Source organism: Pocillopora verrucosa, chromosome 14, assembly GCF_036669915.1.
Source record: "Pocillopora verrucosa isolate sample1 chromosome 14, ASM3666991v2, whole genome shotgun sequence".
Taxonomy (NCBI): domain Eukaryota; kingdom Metazoa; phylum Cnidaria; class Anthozoa; order Scleractinia; family Pocilloporidae; genus Pocillopora; species Pocillopora verrucosa.
This window is the reverse complement of record NC_089325.1, coordinates 10,493,081-10,506,997: the sequence shown is the minus strand read 5'-3', so window position 1 is coordinate 10,506,997 and position 13,917 is coordinate 10,493,081. Positions and strand designations below refer to the sequence as shown.

The window sequence follows — 13,917 nt, the reverse complement described above, 5'->3', positions numbered from 1 at the left end:
GAGGAAACAATTCTATTCAGGTTGGTAATTATCTCGACTCCCAAGAATTTCTATGATTTTGGACACGAGAAAGGAGACGTGCGCGACCACGTTACAACGCGCCTGTTGCCCACGCACGGGCTGTCCGTGCGTGGTCCGCATCATTCTCGACTTGCATCTTTCTTTTCTCGCGTGTGCTCCAGGAACCAGCGCTTTTTATTACGTCTAATCATTTTCGCATATTTCCTTATTTTTCTCTTTTGAAGAAATCATTACTCCATCGGTTTACAAACGGTAAATGTGAAGATTTCTTCCGCTACATCTACGATAAAATGAGAGACGCGGAGGCCGAAATCCGGGCGACAATCACAGTTCAAACAACAGAGTCAACTGTAGCAAAGAAGAGCGATAAAGATGTGTCCCATGCGAAGACCGCCGATGGACGGAGAGGTACTGTGTTCGGTGGACGAAGAGACACCCTAATTGCAGGTCAGCGTCAGAACAGAAAATCATAACTTCATCAAGTCCTTGCTAACAAAATTAAATTAAAATTTAATTTTTTCTCGCGGTTAATTTTTTTATTGAATCATCAGATTAAAATGGTCAATTTCGTTGCTATTTGCTCCTTGAAAAGGATGAATAGTATTATTTGTCGGCTCGGTTATTGTTTCTTCATACAATGATTAAAAGTGTAAATTATGGCAGTGTTTCGACTGGTATTTCTCTGTTTGCAGGCTCTATGATGGGTATCAGCGAAGACGTGAAGGAGCAATTATCAGATGCAGCTATGCACACGGGAAAGGCCTACGCAGCCGTAAGAAGGGGCCGAGACCCGGAAGCTGAAGTGGAGCCTTCGAGGCCCATGCCTAATAGTTCACTTTTTGGGACCGATCTTCAAAGCGCCTCAGGCAAGCATGAAGTCAAGACCATGTCCCCTGAGGTGCTTGTCATGAAGCCTATCCTCAGGTTCCTACAGCTCCTTTGTGAGAACCACAACAGGGACCTTCAGGTTAGTGAGCCTTCTGGGTCCTTTGTATTATTTGATCAATAAATAATTGAATAGCAGAAAATGAAAACTTGAACAAATATCACTTTTTCCTTCTCTTCTTCAACCAGAATTACATCCGCAAACAAGATCACAGTAAGACCAACTACAACTTGGTACACGAGACTCTTCAATTTCTGGACTGTATCTGCGGTAGCACGTCTGGGGGACTGGGCCTGCTCGGTCTATACATCAACGAAAGTAACGTGGGACTAATTAACCAATGCCTGGAGAGTTTAACAGAGTACTGTCAGGGACCGTGTCATGAAAATCAGGTGCGTGACATCTTGTGTAACTTGTTTTCACGCAACAGGTCGTCACTCCCGTCAAGTAGTTTTGTGGGTCGTAAAAATTGTCATGGGAGACATACCTTATGCAATACTCCCTTTCAAAGAAAGTGCCACATTCTGAAACGCCTTTTTCTGGATTTACGGTTTTGGAAACACCCTATGTTTTGTCTTGTATATTGTTCTGTTTTGGTCTTGAAGTGTTGTTTCTTTGTAATATTAGCAAAGAATAGTTTTATTCATAGTTGGTATTATTTTTCTTCGTATCTTTTTTTCAGACCGCCATCGCCCTCCACGAGTCAAATGGTATTGATATTGTCATAGCTTTAGTACTGAACGACATCAACCCGCTAGGAAGACAACGGATGGACTTGGTGCTGGAACTTAAGGTTTGTGCAAATTTCGCCAACTGGCGCTTGAACCCTTCGTAAAGGGCAAGTCTCAGATCATCGCTTCCACTTAAACAAAAGACGTCTCCTAACTGGATCAAGTCTTTAAAAAAAGTTCCGTTGGACTTTTGACGGTTCCGTATGATTTCATAAGGTCCCGCCCCCGAGTTCGGAAGTTTCCGTGGTTTCCGGTTTTGGTGGATTCAGTACAATACTTTAGAACGTACTGAATCGAACTTCGAGTCATATTTGGCGGTTTTTTTTTTGTTCAGCCTAAGAGCATAATCAATTTTTCCCTTTGCGTTTGGTCTAAAGATGATTAAACTTTATTAATCAATGCATATTTCTTATAGAACAACGCATCAAAAACCCTTCTGGCCGTTATGGAAAGCCGTCTCGATACAGAAAATGCCGAGAGGATTCTGTACAACATGACACCTCAACAACTGGTAAAGTCTTGTCACGAAGATTATTGTTTCTTACTCAATTAGAGCAGTTTTCATTCATCAAAAGTGATCCTGGATTGCTTTGCTTAACTTTGCTCTGCGATTGGTCTAGAAAACCCGCGCCACCATTACAACCAGTCAAATGCAAAACTACAACCAATCCCAACCTGGTAGCCCGCGTTTTCCCGCGTTTTCCCGCGTTTCGAGCAGGTTGCGTGTTGTTAGTTTAAGTTCTCATTGGTTAACTTCCTCAGTTAAAAACTGCTCTAAAGCTAAGTATCTGAACAACTTATGTACAAATTCAAGAGCCACGGAGGGGGGAATTTCTCCTTGTAATGTAGAAGGAAGTCCCAGCAAAGCCTATAAGGTTCAACCTCGTTCGCAGGGTCTCTCTTCTTCACTTCCTTTAGGGCGTGAGGTAGAGAGAGAAAAAACCAAGGTCTCTCTCTCCCCTCAAAGGAAGAAGAGAGACCCTGGGAACGAGGTTGCATAAGGCTTTGTAATGCTCACTTTTTCGAAAGGAGGTTGGTGCTTATCTCGGATTAAAAGTTAAATTGGGTTTGGATTTACTTGCATCAGTATGCATATTATCCATGCTGTTCTCAATACATTTATTAAGGTGCTTTCAACGAAAGCCGGTTTTTTTAACAATCAAGAACTTCTTTTGTTGGTGATCATTTCTTCTGTTCTCATGACCTTCACGTGCATGTGATTTAGGAAAAACATTGTAAGGAGAAATTAGATGTTAGTTATCCTCAGGGGTCAAAGGGCTGAAAATCAAAGCAAAACCAAGTGAATAGTTAAGTTTTGGGGACAACTGCTGCCGTTTGTGTGTTTTTACCTTCTCTGTTTGTTTGTATTTTAAGGTTTTTGTTGTTTCAGTATCTTGGATTTTAACATCTTAGGTGGATGTTTGTAAACAAGCGTATAACCAGGAGGACCTTGAAGATGAGAATGAATGTGAAGTTTCTTGTCGCGATGTCGGACACAACATTTTCATACTAGCTCATCAGGTACTGAAATAACTTCAAAGTAACTGAATTGCACAAAACTGTTATGAGAGAAATCTGAATGGTGATTTCTTGTAGTGGAGTCGGGGACTTCAGTCTTGATAGAAACTGTTAATTTCAATTTGTAACGGAAAGTTCTTAAAATTTAAAACTGGAAATTGTGTTAGAAATGAAGCACACAGTTCTTATTCAAACCCCTGAGTGAAGAGAGATAGTCACACAAGTGAGCGTCTTGTCCAAGAACACGACACAGATGGCTGGGGTAAGGATTCGTATCCGTACTCAAATCCCGTTGCGTTAACCCTTTAACTCTCAGATCTCATAAGGAATTCTCCTTACTGTCTGCTATACAGTTCCTATGATGTTATCTTGGAGAATTCGCTATTGGATCAACTAATAATCCTCTGATTGATATTTTTCTTTATTCTCATCACTTGTCTGCTTGATATTGTATTGATATTATAGGGAGAAATTCTGTCTTGGTCACACATGGGATTTGAAGGGTTCAGTAAGGATTGAACCACTCCATTACCAGTTCTTGGGATTTTTCTCAGTCTGGCTTAATTCTTTTTTATAAACAGAACTACACTTATACCTTGTCTGATTTGCAGCTTTCACATCAGAATAAAGATCTGGCGAGTTTACTCAAACCGAGTGCGTCAGCAGAATCGGATGAGATGCACGGTGACAGCGCTCTGGAGTATTACGCAAAACATACGGCACAGATCGAGGTAAACAACTCCCAATAAATACAGCACGGCTGTTTTATTTCACCTACAGATAAATTTTCAGTAAAGCGTCGAATGTGATCCAGGAATGCATTGGTTTTGCTTAACTTTTGATTGGTCCAGTGACCTCTCACCACTTTCTCAACCAATCAGACGCAAAACTTAAACCAATAACAACTTCTTCACCCGCCCGATTTTGGACACTTGTGTCCGATTTTTTTTTTTTTGGCCACTTGTGTCCACCTTGTCATTCTGAACACTAGCGTCCAATTTATGATTTTAGCCACTAGTGTCCGATTCGTAATTTTGGCCACTAGTGTCCGATTTGTGATTTTGGCCACTAGTGTGTTAGATTTTCTGTTTTGGACACTAGTGTGTCAGATTTTCTGTTTTGGACACAAGTGTGTCAGATTGTCTGTTTTGGACACTAGTGTCCGATTGTAGGTTTTAGCCACATGTCGCTGATTTTGATGTTGACCACTAGTGTCTAATTTTTGACACCAGTATCCGATTTTAGAAACCAGTTCCGATTGTAGGCAGTAGTGTCCTTTGTTTGACACTAGTGTCTGATTATTTTTTCTAGTGTCCGATTTTTGACGTTTGAGTCCGATTTAAGACATTACTGTCCGATTTCAGACACTACTGTCCGATTTTGTATTGATTGAACAAAGTCAGTATTTGACTTGACAATGTCCGTTGGCTGGCTGTTATTTCGAGCCTTTAGGCGGCTGGTGAGGATTACAAACGGATTGAAAATTTCGCGCCAGATGTTTCTAAATAAACACTATGCGTGTTAGCTTAATGATTTCTCATTGTTTTTCAAACTGATTTCGCCCTGCTTTTGTTTTAGATTGTTCGTCGCGATCGTACAATGGAACAAATTGTCTTTCCTGTACCGAACATTTGCGAGTTTCTGACCCCTGAAAGCAAACTAGACGCGTATCAGACGTGTGAGAGAGACGATCAGAACAGCAAGGTTAGTGATCTGCTTCCAACTTCTCCTCACTTGTCAGAACATTTTTAGTCAGATATTGTTATGACAGTAGTGAATAATTTTGCCTTAACGTCAGTTCCAACACTAAATTCTCCCAAGGAACTCTAAAGAACTGCATAACGATACGTGTAGGGAATATCACGTTCGATCTCCGGTCTGACTGATTATCCTTTCATCATACTTTTTTTTAAAACGACGTTTAACTCTTTGCACTGTAAGATCAGTATGCATATTCTCTACACTGTTTTCCGTACATCGTCTAAGGTGCAGACCATTAGCATTTGTTTAACGATCAAGAGCTTCCTAAGTTAGTGATCATGTCCTTTGCTCTCGTGACTTCAGTGTGATTCAGGGTTGAGGAGGAGAATTTAGACGCTAGTCACTCTAAGGGGTCCAAAGTTTATTAGCTTTAGAATGATTGTAATCTTTTTAAAAGTTTCTTCCTTTGTAATACATCGGTATTTACAAGTATTCATTATAATTTTAAAAAATGGCGAGTTTTTGGACGCTTAAAAATTTCTAGTTAGCGATTGAAGTTCTGTTTTGACTAAAAGAATTCTCTTCTTTTAACTCAAAGGAGATGTTGAACTGATCTAATTTTAATTTTTTTTCTGTCTGTGCAGATTTCAGATTTCTTCGATAGAACCGAGGAACTTTTTAGGGAGATGCAATGGCAGAAGAAACTGCGAGGTAACAAGTTAGAAACTCTGATTATTTTTCATTCAGGAGTGGAGAATGTGTTTTTTTTCTATTGGTGTACACTTTTTCCCTAGCTGCCACATTTCTAGATGAAAACCCTGTAATTGTAAGATATGTAAATTGCCTCCCTCCCTCCTCCTCTCTCGCGTAACGTTATCTACAATCTCCATAGGGGGAGGGAAACGGGTCGTCTTTGTCGCGGCTTCACTGAGTCCGCAAATGTAGAAATTAGACCTGACGCATTCTTGTGGAAAGAAACTACAATGAAACTACCTTAAGATTGCGCGACAAGTTATGTTAATTCAACCAACCTATTGAGACAGGTGGCTTTTTTCTTTGTTACAGAAAGTCGATTTTTGTTCGGAGTAAGCAGCCGAATGACTCTGTGGGAACAGATTTCCATCAATTTAGCAATCCTGATCAATTTGCTCGTGGCGTTCTTTTATCCGTTTTCCGACGGGCCAGGTGGTGAGTGTCATGCTGTGGTTTTGTTATCTTTATGTTCCCGGACAGATACTCAGCTTTGTGTTATCTTAAAATATCCTGACAGAATTTTTGTTCGTTTCGTGGGTGGCTCGAACGCGAGGCGAGTCACGTGAGTGACTGCGCGCGCCTGAAAACGTAAGGAAGTGAATCTGTAGGGACAGAAAAACCTCTCATTGCTTTCTTAAGGAACTGTTCAATGAAAGTAGGGTGAAAGTATTTTTACTTTTGTTTTCCTTCTTTTCCTTCGTTTGTAGAACTTGACGGACGTCTGTCTGTACTGGTGTGGCTGGCCATGATTGTCTCTTTTGTTATAATTGTTACCTTTCCTCGGCCGTCTGGGATCAGGACGTTTGTAGGCTCAACGATACTGAGGCTGATATTTTCCGTTGGGCTTGAGCCTACTCTTAAAATACTAGGACTGGCAACCGTAAGTAACAATGGCAAAAGAAAAACGACTCGTAAATAAAACTGGTTTTAGTTTTTAGGCTTGCTCGTGTACAAAACATCCTGTTAAATAGTCTGTAAATAGTCTTTGATTCAACAGAACAACGTAGCATAGCGGTCAAACGTTGGGCATGCATGAGGGGATCAATTCTGGCCGGCTGCGCGCCACTTTCTCGCCGAACGTAGGAAAAACCGCTTTCTTGCAAAAGAAAACTGCTACGTTCATGTGAATCTGTAAAACGAAACAATAGTGGTGAAAAGAAAAATTCGGAACTTAACGTTCACAAGCATGTCTAATAACGGGTTTTTTGCTGATTAACCATTTTGTTTGAGCTTTATCAAAAAAAAATTATGCTATTTTCAAACACTGCGTCTTACTCGTTCATTTGGTTGTTTGTAAGACAACTTGGTTTTGGCAAACTGAAAGCACGCCACCTAGCCTCCACAACGTTCGCACATGCGTAGACGTTTGACCACTGTGTTGTTCGCAGGCTAAACAGACGGAGATGAGAACTGAAAAGGGATCAGTCGTCCCCAATGTAGTATATAGGGGGGAATAACCCTTCCCCTCCCCCGACGATAAATAATGACGAGTCTTAGGTATTGAAATTTTCTCTATGTCAGCGTTCCCTTAGCTTTTGCACAAAAAATTCACAACCATTGTTATTTTTCAGGTCGTTCTCAAAGCAATATTCATAGTAAGTTATGTTGGAAACCGGGGAACTTTTGACCATAATGTGCGCCGGCTTCTTTCGGACAGGAATCTTGTTCTTCATCTGATGTACTTCACGTTTGGCTTCCTCGGGTTAACACTGCACACGTTCTTCTACAGTATTTTGGTCAGTGTTGTGATTAAGTATCACTTTCTCGTTATCTTTTGTGACAATTTCACCTAGTTGGCTAAGGAGAATGAAGAATTTGACCATCAATTAAAACTGTTGTTTCCCAAAGTGAACTGGAGCGACCTACTTTGAGATCATTCCGGCGCAATTTCGACAATATTCTGGAACTTCCAGCTCCAATGCGTTACTGTTTTAATCTTCTTTTCTTTTGTCTACTGAGTTGAATAAAATGTTTTATTCTTCGTTTAAATTTTTTTCAAAGTGATTATTATGTAGCAAGAAAATACATGGTGCGCTACGAATAAGCGAGAATCTAAATTATCCTACATAAGTTAACCTTACAGTCACACACAGACTATGTTTTGGGCTTGGAAATAACCTGTGAATACTTTCGAAGCCTGTGTATCTCTAACCTTCAATGAGGAAAACGCCTTTTCTTCTACCGAGAGGTGCCCTGAAAGGAGGCTCTACACCTGCCCCCACACCACCCCGCCCCTAATCAGCACTTCTTGAAGCTGTGACAACAATCGTCTGTAACTTAGGTTATTTTTCTTTTCAGCTCTTGGACGTTATCTTCCGTGAGGACACGCTGTTAAACGTGATAAAGAGCGTAACCCGTAATGGCCGGTCAATTATCTTAACTGCTGTCTTGGCTCTCATACTCGTCTACATGTTCTCCATCATTGGTTTCCTGTTTCTCAAAGACGATTTCTTAGTAGAGACGGATCCAACGCCTTCTCTTAAGCTCGGTGAGTGAATTACCCCTCATAGTAGCTGTACGCCATGAAAGTTACTGAATTTTGTATTCTACTCATCTAGCTGCTTCTTTCAACTGTGCGCATGTCTTCACTTTCTTTTTCTTGTATTCGACAGCATCCTCAGCTACCTGCGATACTGATAAGAGCTGCGAAGGTTCCATTTCACTCTCGGAAACAAGCTCAGAAGGAGATGACTCAGTAAAGGAACGTGCCTGTGAGACCCTAATAATGTGCATCATCACTACTCTGAACCAGGGGCTCAGAAATGGAGGGGGAATCGGAGACGTCCTCAGACGGCCCTCCATGAAAGAGAACATGTTCGTGGGACGTGTTGTATACGATTTGCTCTTCTTCTTTGTGGTCATCATTATTGTTCTTAACTTGATATTTGGCGTCATTATTGATACGTTTGCTGATCTGAGGAGCGAGAAGCAGAACAAAGAGGAGGTGCTCAAGAACACGTGTTTTATTTGTGGTAGGTGATCATGAATTTTTGCGTGTGTTCTTGCGGAAAAATTTTGAACGAGTGTCGATTATAATCTGGAATAACTTACGTCGCTTTTGCTTCGCTTCTCTCGTTGATTGGTCCAGAATATTCACACCATCCTCTCAACCAATCAAAATCAAAACTGGCGTCAATCGCGACCTGGTCACTCGCATTTTCCCGCGCTTCAAGTAGCACGCTGAGTAGTTTGTTTACTTGCGGTTTGAGATCCCATTGGTTCCCTATGATTTTTTTTTTCGGCAGTTGTAATTGAAAATTGGAATTCCCTTACCTCACTCTTACATTGATTCTTTCCTACCTTTTTCCTGTCAGGTCTTGATCGGTCGGCCTTCGACAACAAAGTGGTATCATTTGATGAACACATCAACTCAGAACATAACATGTGGCATTACCTGTACTTCATAGTCTTGCTCAAAGTCAAGGACACGACCGAGTTTACTGGACCCGAGAGTTACGTCAGTCTAATGGTCAAGGTACATCATAAATATGGAAAACGCTTCATGAAGTGAGGCAAGGGGAGGGGTGGGAGGGGAAGGGTTTCAATGAAGTTTGAACGAGTCCTTGGGCTTAAATTGCTCACCGAAGGTGGGATGACAACAATTTTTAAGCTACTTGTAGCAACACATCGTAAGCTAACCTACGCGGCGTTTCGTCCTTGTTTTAGGAACACGATCTGGATTGGTTTCCACGCATGCGTGCTATGAGCCTGGCCATTGACGAAGGAGAAAGTGAGCAAAGTGAAATTAAGAATCTTCAGGAAAAGCTGGAAAGCACCACAAGACTGGTATACACTTTGTCGCAACAACTCACAGATCTAAAGGAGCAGGTAGGGCTTGCAGATCAGACCCTATTGCACCTCCCTGTCTCCACCCCATGCCACCTAATCTTCTCTCCTGTAACCTTACCTCACTGCTTTTTCTGCTTCCCTTAAACCTTGTCTTATCTCTTCGTCGCCCCCTCCTGATCTGCCTTCCTTTTTGTCAGACCCCTTATATCTGTCTGGCTTCCTTATCTCCCTTCCTCTTTCCTTGTTCACTTACTTGTTTGCCTGCCTCCTTCCTGTCCTTTTCAACCTTACCTGCCTTTTCGTCTTCCTCCCTCCATTCTGCCCACCTCATCGTCTCCAACCTCGCCTTTCTTCTTCTTCTTCCCCACTACCCCCCCCCCTCCCCCATCCAACCCTGCCTTGCCTCCTTTTCACCCCCATCCAGCCATATCTGCCTCCCAGTTGCTTCGCCTTAATTTAAAAATTTAAAATCTACTGCCTTTGCTTTTGGTATTTTAAACAGATGACTGAACATCGCAAGCAGAGACAACGAATCGGTTTGTTGGGCCCTCACTCTGCATCTGCACTAAATAACAGTCTTACGACTAACAACTTCAAGATATGAATGTTTATTTGGAAACAAGAAAGAAAAGTGATCGACAGAAAAGAAGAGAGAAATACCGGACGATGAAGTGAAAGAGATTGACAGTTGAACGGAATCGGGCACTGCAACGAGCGTGGTTGGGTTGAGAACCCGTGCAACAAGGATACTTTTTGTAACACTTACCTGTTTATGGCCCAAGACAGATAATTCTCTCATGATTGAATGTCTGAAGGAAAATCTCGCACTTAAGAGACGAAGAAAGTAGCTTACTCAATCTGACTTAAAATCAGTAACGTTCTCAAAAATATAAATTTATATGAACGTAACTTTTGACGCAAAAAGAAATTTCATTTCTTGAAGGTCTAGACAAAATATGCTTAGCTTGATTTTTGGGAACTTGATTATTGCGCTTTGTTGATTGCCCGGCTTAAGTGAGAAAGGTGTAGAGATCATCATCTTTCACTGACAAATAAAGCGTAGAAAACTTGGCGAAAAAGTTTTGAAGACAAAGGACATAGTGCGGTTATCTGAGACAGTGGTGATTTGTAGAGTAAATGGATCTATAGTGATATGCAATGAGATTTCTGGAAAACATTACGATCTTATTGCCCATAATTTAAGAACTAGATGTCAAGGTTGAAATTCTTCTAATGGTCTCGTTACAAGTCTTATGACTCTGGTCGTGAGAATTCATATGTAGATAAACAAATTTTTATGGATGACTTGAGTTTCTTTTCTTTTGACAAGTATCGCACCTTCAAGCTTTCAACCCAGTCCCACGCACTTACCACCAGGCCATGGAGCTTTGATCGCTCACCTTCTTTGGCGTCACACAACGCTTGCTATGCGTGACGACTCTCGGCCAGTAGTTGACGAGAGTGAGATGCGCTAAGCTTTGCGGAATCACCACGTTAGAGTTGATATTTGTTGGGAAAAAAGCTACTAAAGAAGCAGGCTTATTAACTTATGAGCTCAATTAACCTAGTAGTAAAAAGTTCTCTTTTAATCTGATAGAATTTCCTTTTGTTTTAAGTTCACGTGCAGGTAACACTCAGGCAATCCCCACAGTGTTTCGATTCCCATCGCCCAACCAATGCAACCTATTTTCTTGTTGTTTTGATGTTATTCAGAGAGGTAAAAGAATTCCATTCTCTCTCAACTTTATTAAAAAGCAGATCATCAAGACTTTATTTTGAATGGGAATCGTGTTTACCGTGTTTTCTAGCTTGTCTTTTATATCGTAAATGTCTGAGTTACAAAAAAGGTTAACAGGGCAATGCGCACAACTAAGCTTTTCCAGAACCCAAGCTTCATCGATCAATTACTTCTTTACTTTTCTTTAATTGTTAATTACGTGAAACTGTTCTTTGTCCGATCGATCGACAGACCCAGTCTCCAGAAAGGGAGGGAAACGAGGAACAAAACATCAAATGAGCATGGCTTAATAAATGAAAATCCTAATTTAAGTCTTGCAGGCTATAATGTTCATCATTTCCTTATACTGATTTATCAGTCTCTTCCTCAGCAATCTCATCTTTCTGAGCACCATTTCCCGTTTTCTTGTGGCCTCCATTTTCTGTAGCGCCTTCCATTTTCCTGGCTGGGAGGACTTGGACAAGAGACTCTTTCCAGTCCTTTGTCTGTGAGTACAGCAACATAATCTCAAACACATGATTCACGGTAATTACAGTTCTGGATTTCAACTTCACACACTCACTAATCGGTAACCGCGCATGCGCGATTCCACGCTCGACAGCAAGCCTGTAGCACAGTCCTTTGTGATGATTATGGTCAACAAGGCCACCAATTATGTATGCCTTAGATTCATCGACTTCGCTCAAAACATTGGGTGAATCCGAAGTTAGATACACTACGTCCTCTTGCGAGAAAACATTGCCGTAACTTTCTTCCTTTATGTGAACATCCCAACTTGTATATTTACAGTGAATTTCATCCAGTATTGTCTTGGACCTGCCGCCAAAGCTTGTGAGGTACAACTGAATAGGTCGGTCGGCTCGTCTGTTGATGGAGTACGTTCTTTGGATTTGTTTCAAGAGTTTATGAATATCGCGATCGGTCATTAAATCGTCGAAACTCAGGTCTATTGCGACACGAAGAGAAGAAGCATGTTCAGAGTTCATCGACCTAAATTTCTTCTTCTTCTCACAAGAAAGTTTCTCTTTGTTGTTAGTCAGATTGTCGCTTGCAGAACTCACGCCTTCCTTCCCATCCTCTGTCTCCTTCCCCTCCTGTAGTTTTCTCTTTTGCGCCTTCTTCCTCTCCTTTTTTTCTTTTCTTTTAATTTTCCTATGTTCCACGAAAAATTGACGCTTTTGAAGCCTTTTTCTCTGTCGCTTTGACATTGTTGATTGATCAATGTCCTTCGATTCCTCTATATCGCCTTCCATGTTTGAAACCTGACTATATCTTGGAAGTGAGAGCAGTATGTCGCTGGTCATAAATATAACCGTAAAACTTTTACTCTTGAGGTTGGCTGCTTAAATTAACGCGATAATATATATGAAAGCGGTGTTTCACGTTCTCCTTGCAACGCGTCGGCCATCTTTAAAATGTCCCAGAGTTCTTAGAAAGCTCGTTCGTCTCCAGGAGAGCTCTGAATAAATTTTGGCGCCTGGTAACGAACTTTCAAAACTACACTACACAAACCCACAAACCCGTCTCTTTGACTTAACTTTAGATCTTACTTCATTTGAACGTATACATTTTAGTGTGTGAAATGGCTGGAAATATTGAGCACCATATCCAAAATACCTTGCTACAAGCAACAAAGGTAATGGAAGAGCAGATCGATTCAGAGATTGAAAAACTGGACCGTATGACTTCGGACGAAATGGAAGAGCTTCGTGAAAAACGGTTAGAGCAACTGAAAAAACAAGAGCAGCAAAAACGGGAGTGGCTTCACAAAGGACACGGCCAATACAACGAGATTCCGGGAGACAAAGAATTTTTCAAGGAAACAAAAGACAGTCCCAGAATCGTGTGCCATTTCTTTCGCGACAGCACTTTTCGTTGCAAGATAGTTGACAAGCATTTGGCACTTTTGGCACCGAAGCACATTGAAGCAAAATTTGTCAAAGTGGACGCTGAACGGTGTCATTTCCTTGTAGAAAGATTAAATATTAAAGTCCTGCCGACCATTCTGCTTATCAAAGATGGTAAATTCCTCGATCGTATCGTGGGGTTCGATGAGTTAGGAGGTCATGATGAATTCAGCACCGCGATGATGGAATGGAGAATAGCGCGCTCTGGTGTTATTAATTACTCTGGGGATCTGAGTGTACCACCTGATCAGGCTAACAAGAAAAGTTCCACAACGATATTAAAGAAATCAATCCGGAGCAGAAGAGATATGGACGACGATGAAGATTCTGAGGATGATGATTAACTTTAGACCATTAACACTTTAACTCCCAAGATCTGATAGCTAATTCTCCCCTCAAGCTGTTACAGATTTCCTTGTACATAAGTCAGGAGAATTTGTTGTTATATCAAGGTAACAAACTTAAACCCAATAAATTTGAGAGTTCTCATTACCTGGTTGTTGGATGATGTATGGATATTTTAGGAAGAAGTTACATTTAATCACTTCTTCTCCATTTTTATGGTTACTCGCATGTAATGGTTTATCAATCCAGTCCATAACGTAAATTAAGAAATTTTAAGGATGATGATTAACCCTAGACTGTTACCAAGCTCGTATGGTTACTTAACCCTTTAACTCCCAAGATCTCATTAGCAATTCTCCTTACTGTCTGCCACACAGTTCTTGTGATGTTAGTTTGGAGAATTTGGTATTGAATCAACTTATAATCCCCTGATTGATATTTTTCTTCATTCTCATCACTTGTCTGCTTGATATTGTATTGATATTGTAAGGAGAAATTCTGTTCTGGTCACTCATGGTAGTTAAAGGG

General features: G+C 41.0%; 3 protein-coding genes across 5 annotated transcripts in view; 2 read left to right on the top strand and 1 right to left on the bottom strand.

Annotated features, from left to right (window-relative positions):
- Positions 1-10,702, top strand: part of LOC131773833 (inositol 1,4,5-trisphosphate receptor) — a 34,959-nt gene extending 24,257 nt beyond the window's left edge. For all 3 annotated transcript variants that reach the window (XM_059089791.2, XM_059089790.2, XM_059089789.2), the window contains 17 exons: positions 246-468; positions 714-988; positions 1,096-1,299; positions 1,590-1,700; positions 2,054-2,149; positions 3,052-3,159; positions 3,768-3,887; positions 4,735-4,860; positions 5,502-5,568; positions 5,923-6,045; positions 6,318-6,490; positions 7,182-7,346; positions 7,909-8,098; positions 8,223-8,582; positions 8,925-9,085; positions 9,277-9,438; positions 9,902-10,702. In XM_059089791.2, the coding sequence (XP_058945774.2) occupies positions 246-468; positions 714-988; positions 1,096-1,299; positions 1,590-1,700; positions 2,054-2,149; positions 3,052-3,159; positions 3,768-3,887; positions 4,735-4,860; positions 5,502-5,568; positions 5,923-6,045; positions 6,318-6,490; positions 7,182-7,346; positions 7,909-8,098; positions 8,223-8,582; positions 8,925-9,085; positions 9,277-9,438; positions 9,902-10,003 (2,766 nt within the window). In that variant the 3' untranslated portion in view covers positions 10,004-10,702. The remainder of the gene's footprint in view (positions 1-245; positions 469-713; positions 989-1,095; positions 1,300-1,589; positions 1,701-2,053; positions 2,150-3,051; positions 3,160-3,767; positions 3,888-4,734; positions 4,861-5,501; positions 5,569-5,922; positions 6,046-6,317; positions 6,491-7,181; positions 7,347-7,908; positions 8,099-8,222; positions 8,583-8,924; positions 9,086-9,276; positions 9,439-9,901) is intronic.
- Positions 10,703-11,004: 302 nt separating this feature from the next.
- LOC131773834 (tRNA methyltransferase 10 homolog A-like) lies at positions 11,005-12,537 on the bottom strand. Its single transcript, XM_059089793.2, has one exon. It carries the CDS (start codon positions 12,439-12,441, stop codon positions 11,479-11,481), a length of 963 nt encoding a protein of 320 aa, XP_058945776.2. The 5' UTR covers positions 12,442-12,537; the 3' UTR covers positions 11,005-11,478.
- A 103-nt stretch (positions 12,538-12,640) lies between these two features.
- On the top strand, positions 12,641-13,536 carry LOC131773826 (thioredoxin domain-containing protein 9-like). The gene has a single exon (XM_059089783.2). The coding sequence runs from the start codon at positions 12,720-12,722 to the stop codon at positions 13,386-13,388; it is 669 nt and encodes a 222-aa protein (XP_058945766.1). The 5' UTR covers positions 12,641-12,719; the 3' UTR covers positions 13,389-13,536.
- The last annotated feature ends 381 nt before the right edge of the window (positions 13,537-13,917 follow it).

Excerpts from the sequence above, each read along its gene's own strand:
- LOC131773826 (XM_059089783.2), top strand. The coding sequence starts at position 12,720 with ATGGCTGGAAATATTGAGCACCATATCCAAAATACCTTGCTACAAGCA.
- LOC131773834 (XM_059089793.2), bottom strand. The coding sequence starts at position 12,441 with ATGACCAGCGACATACTGCTCTCACTTCCAAGATATAGTCAGGTTTCA.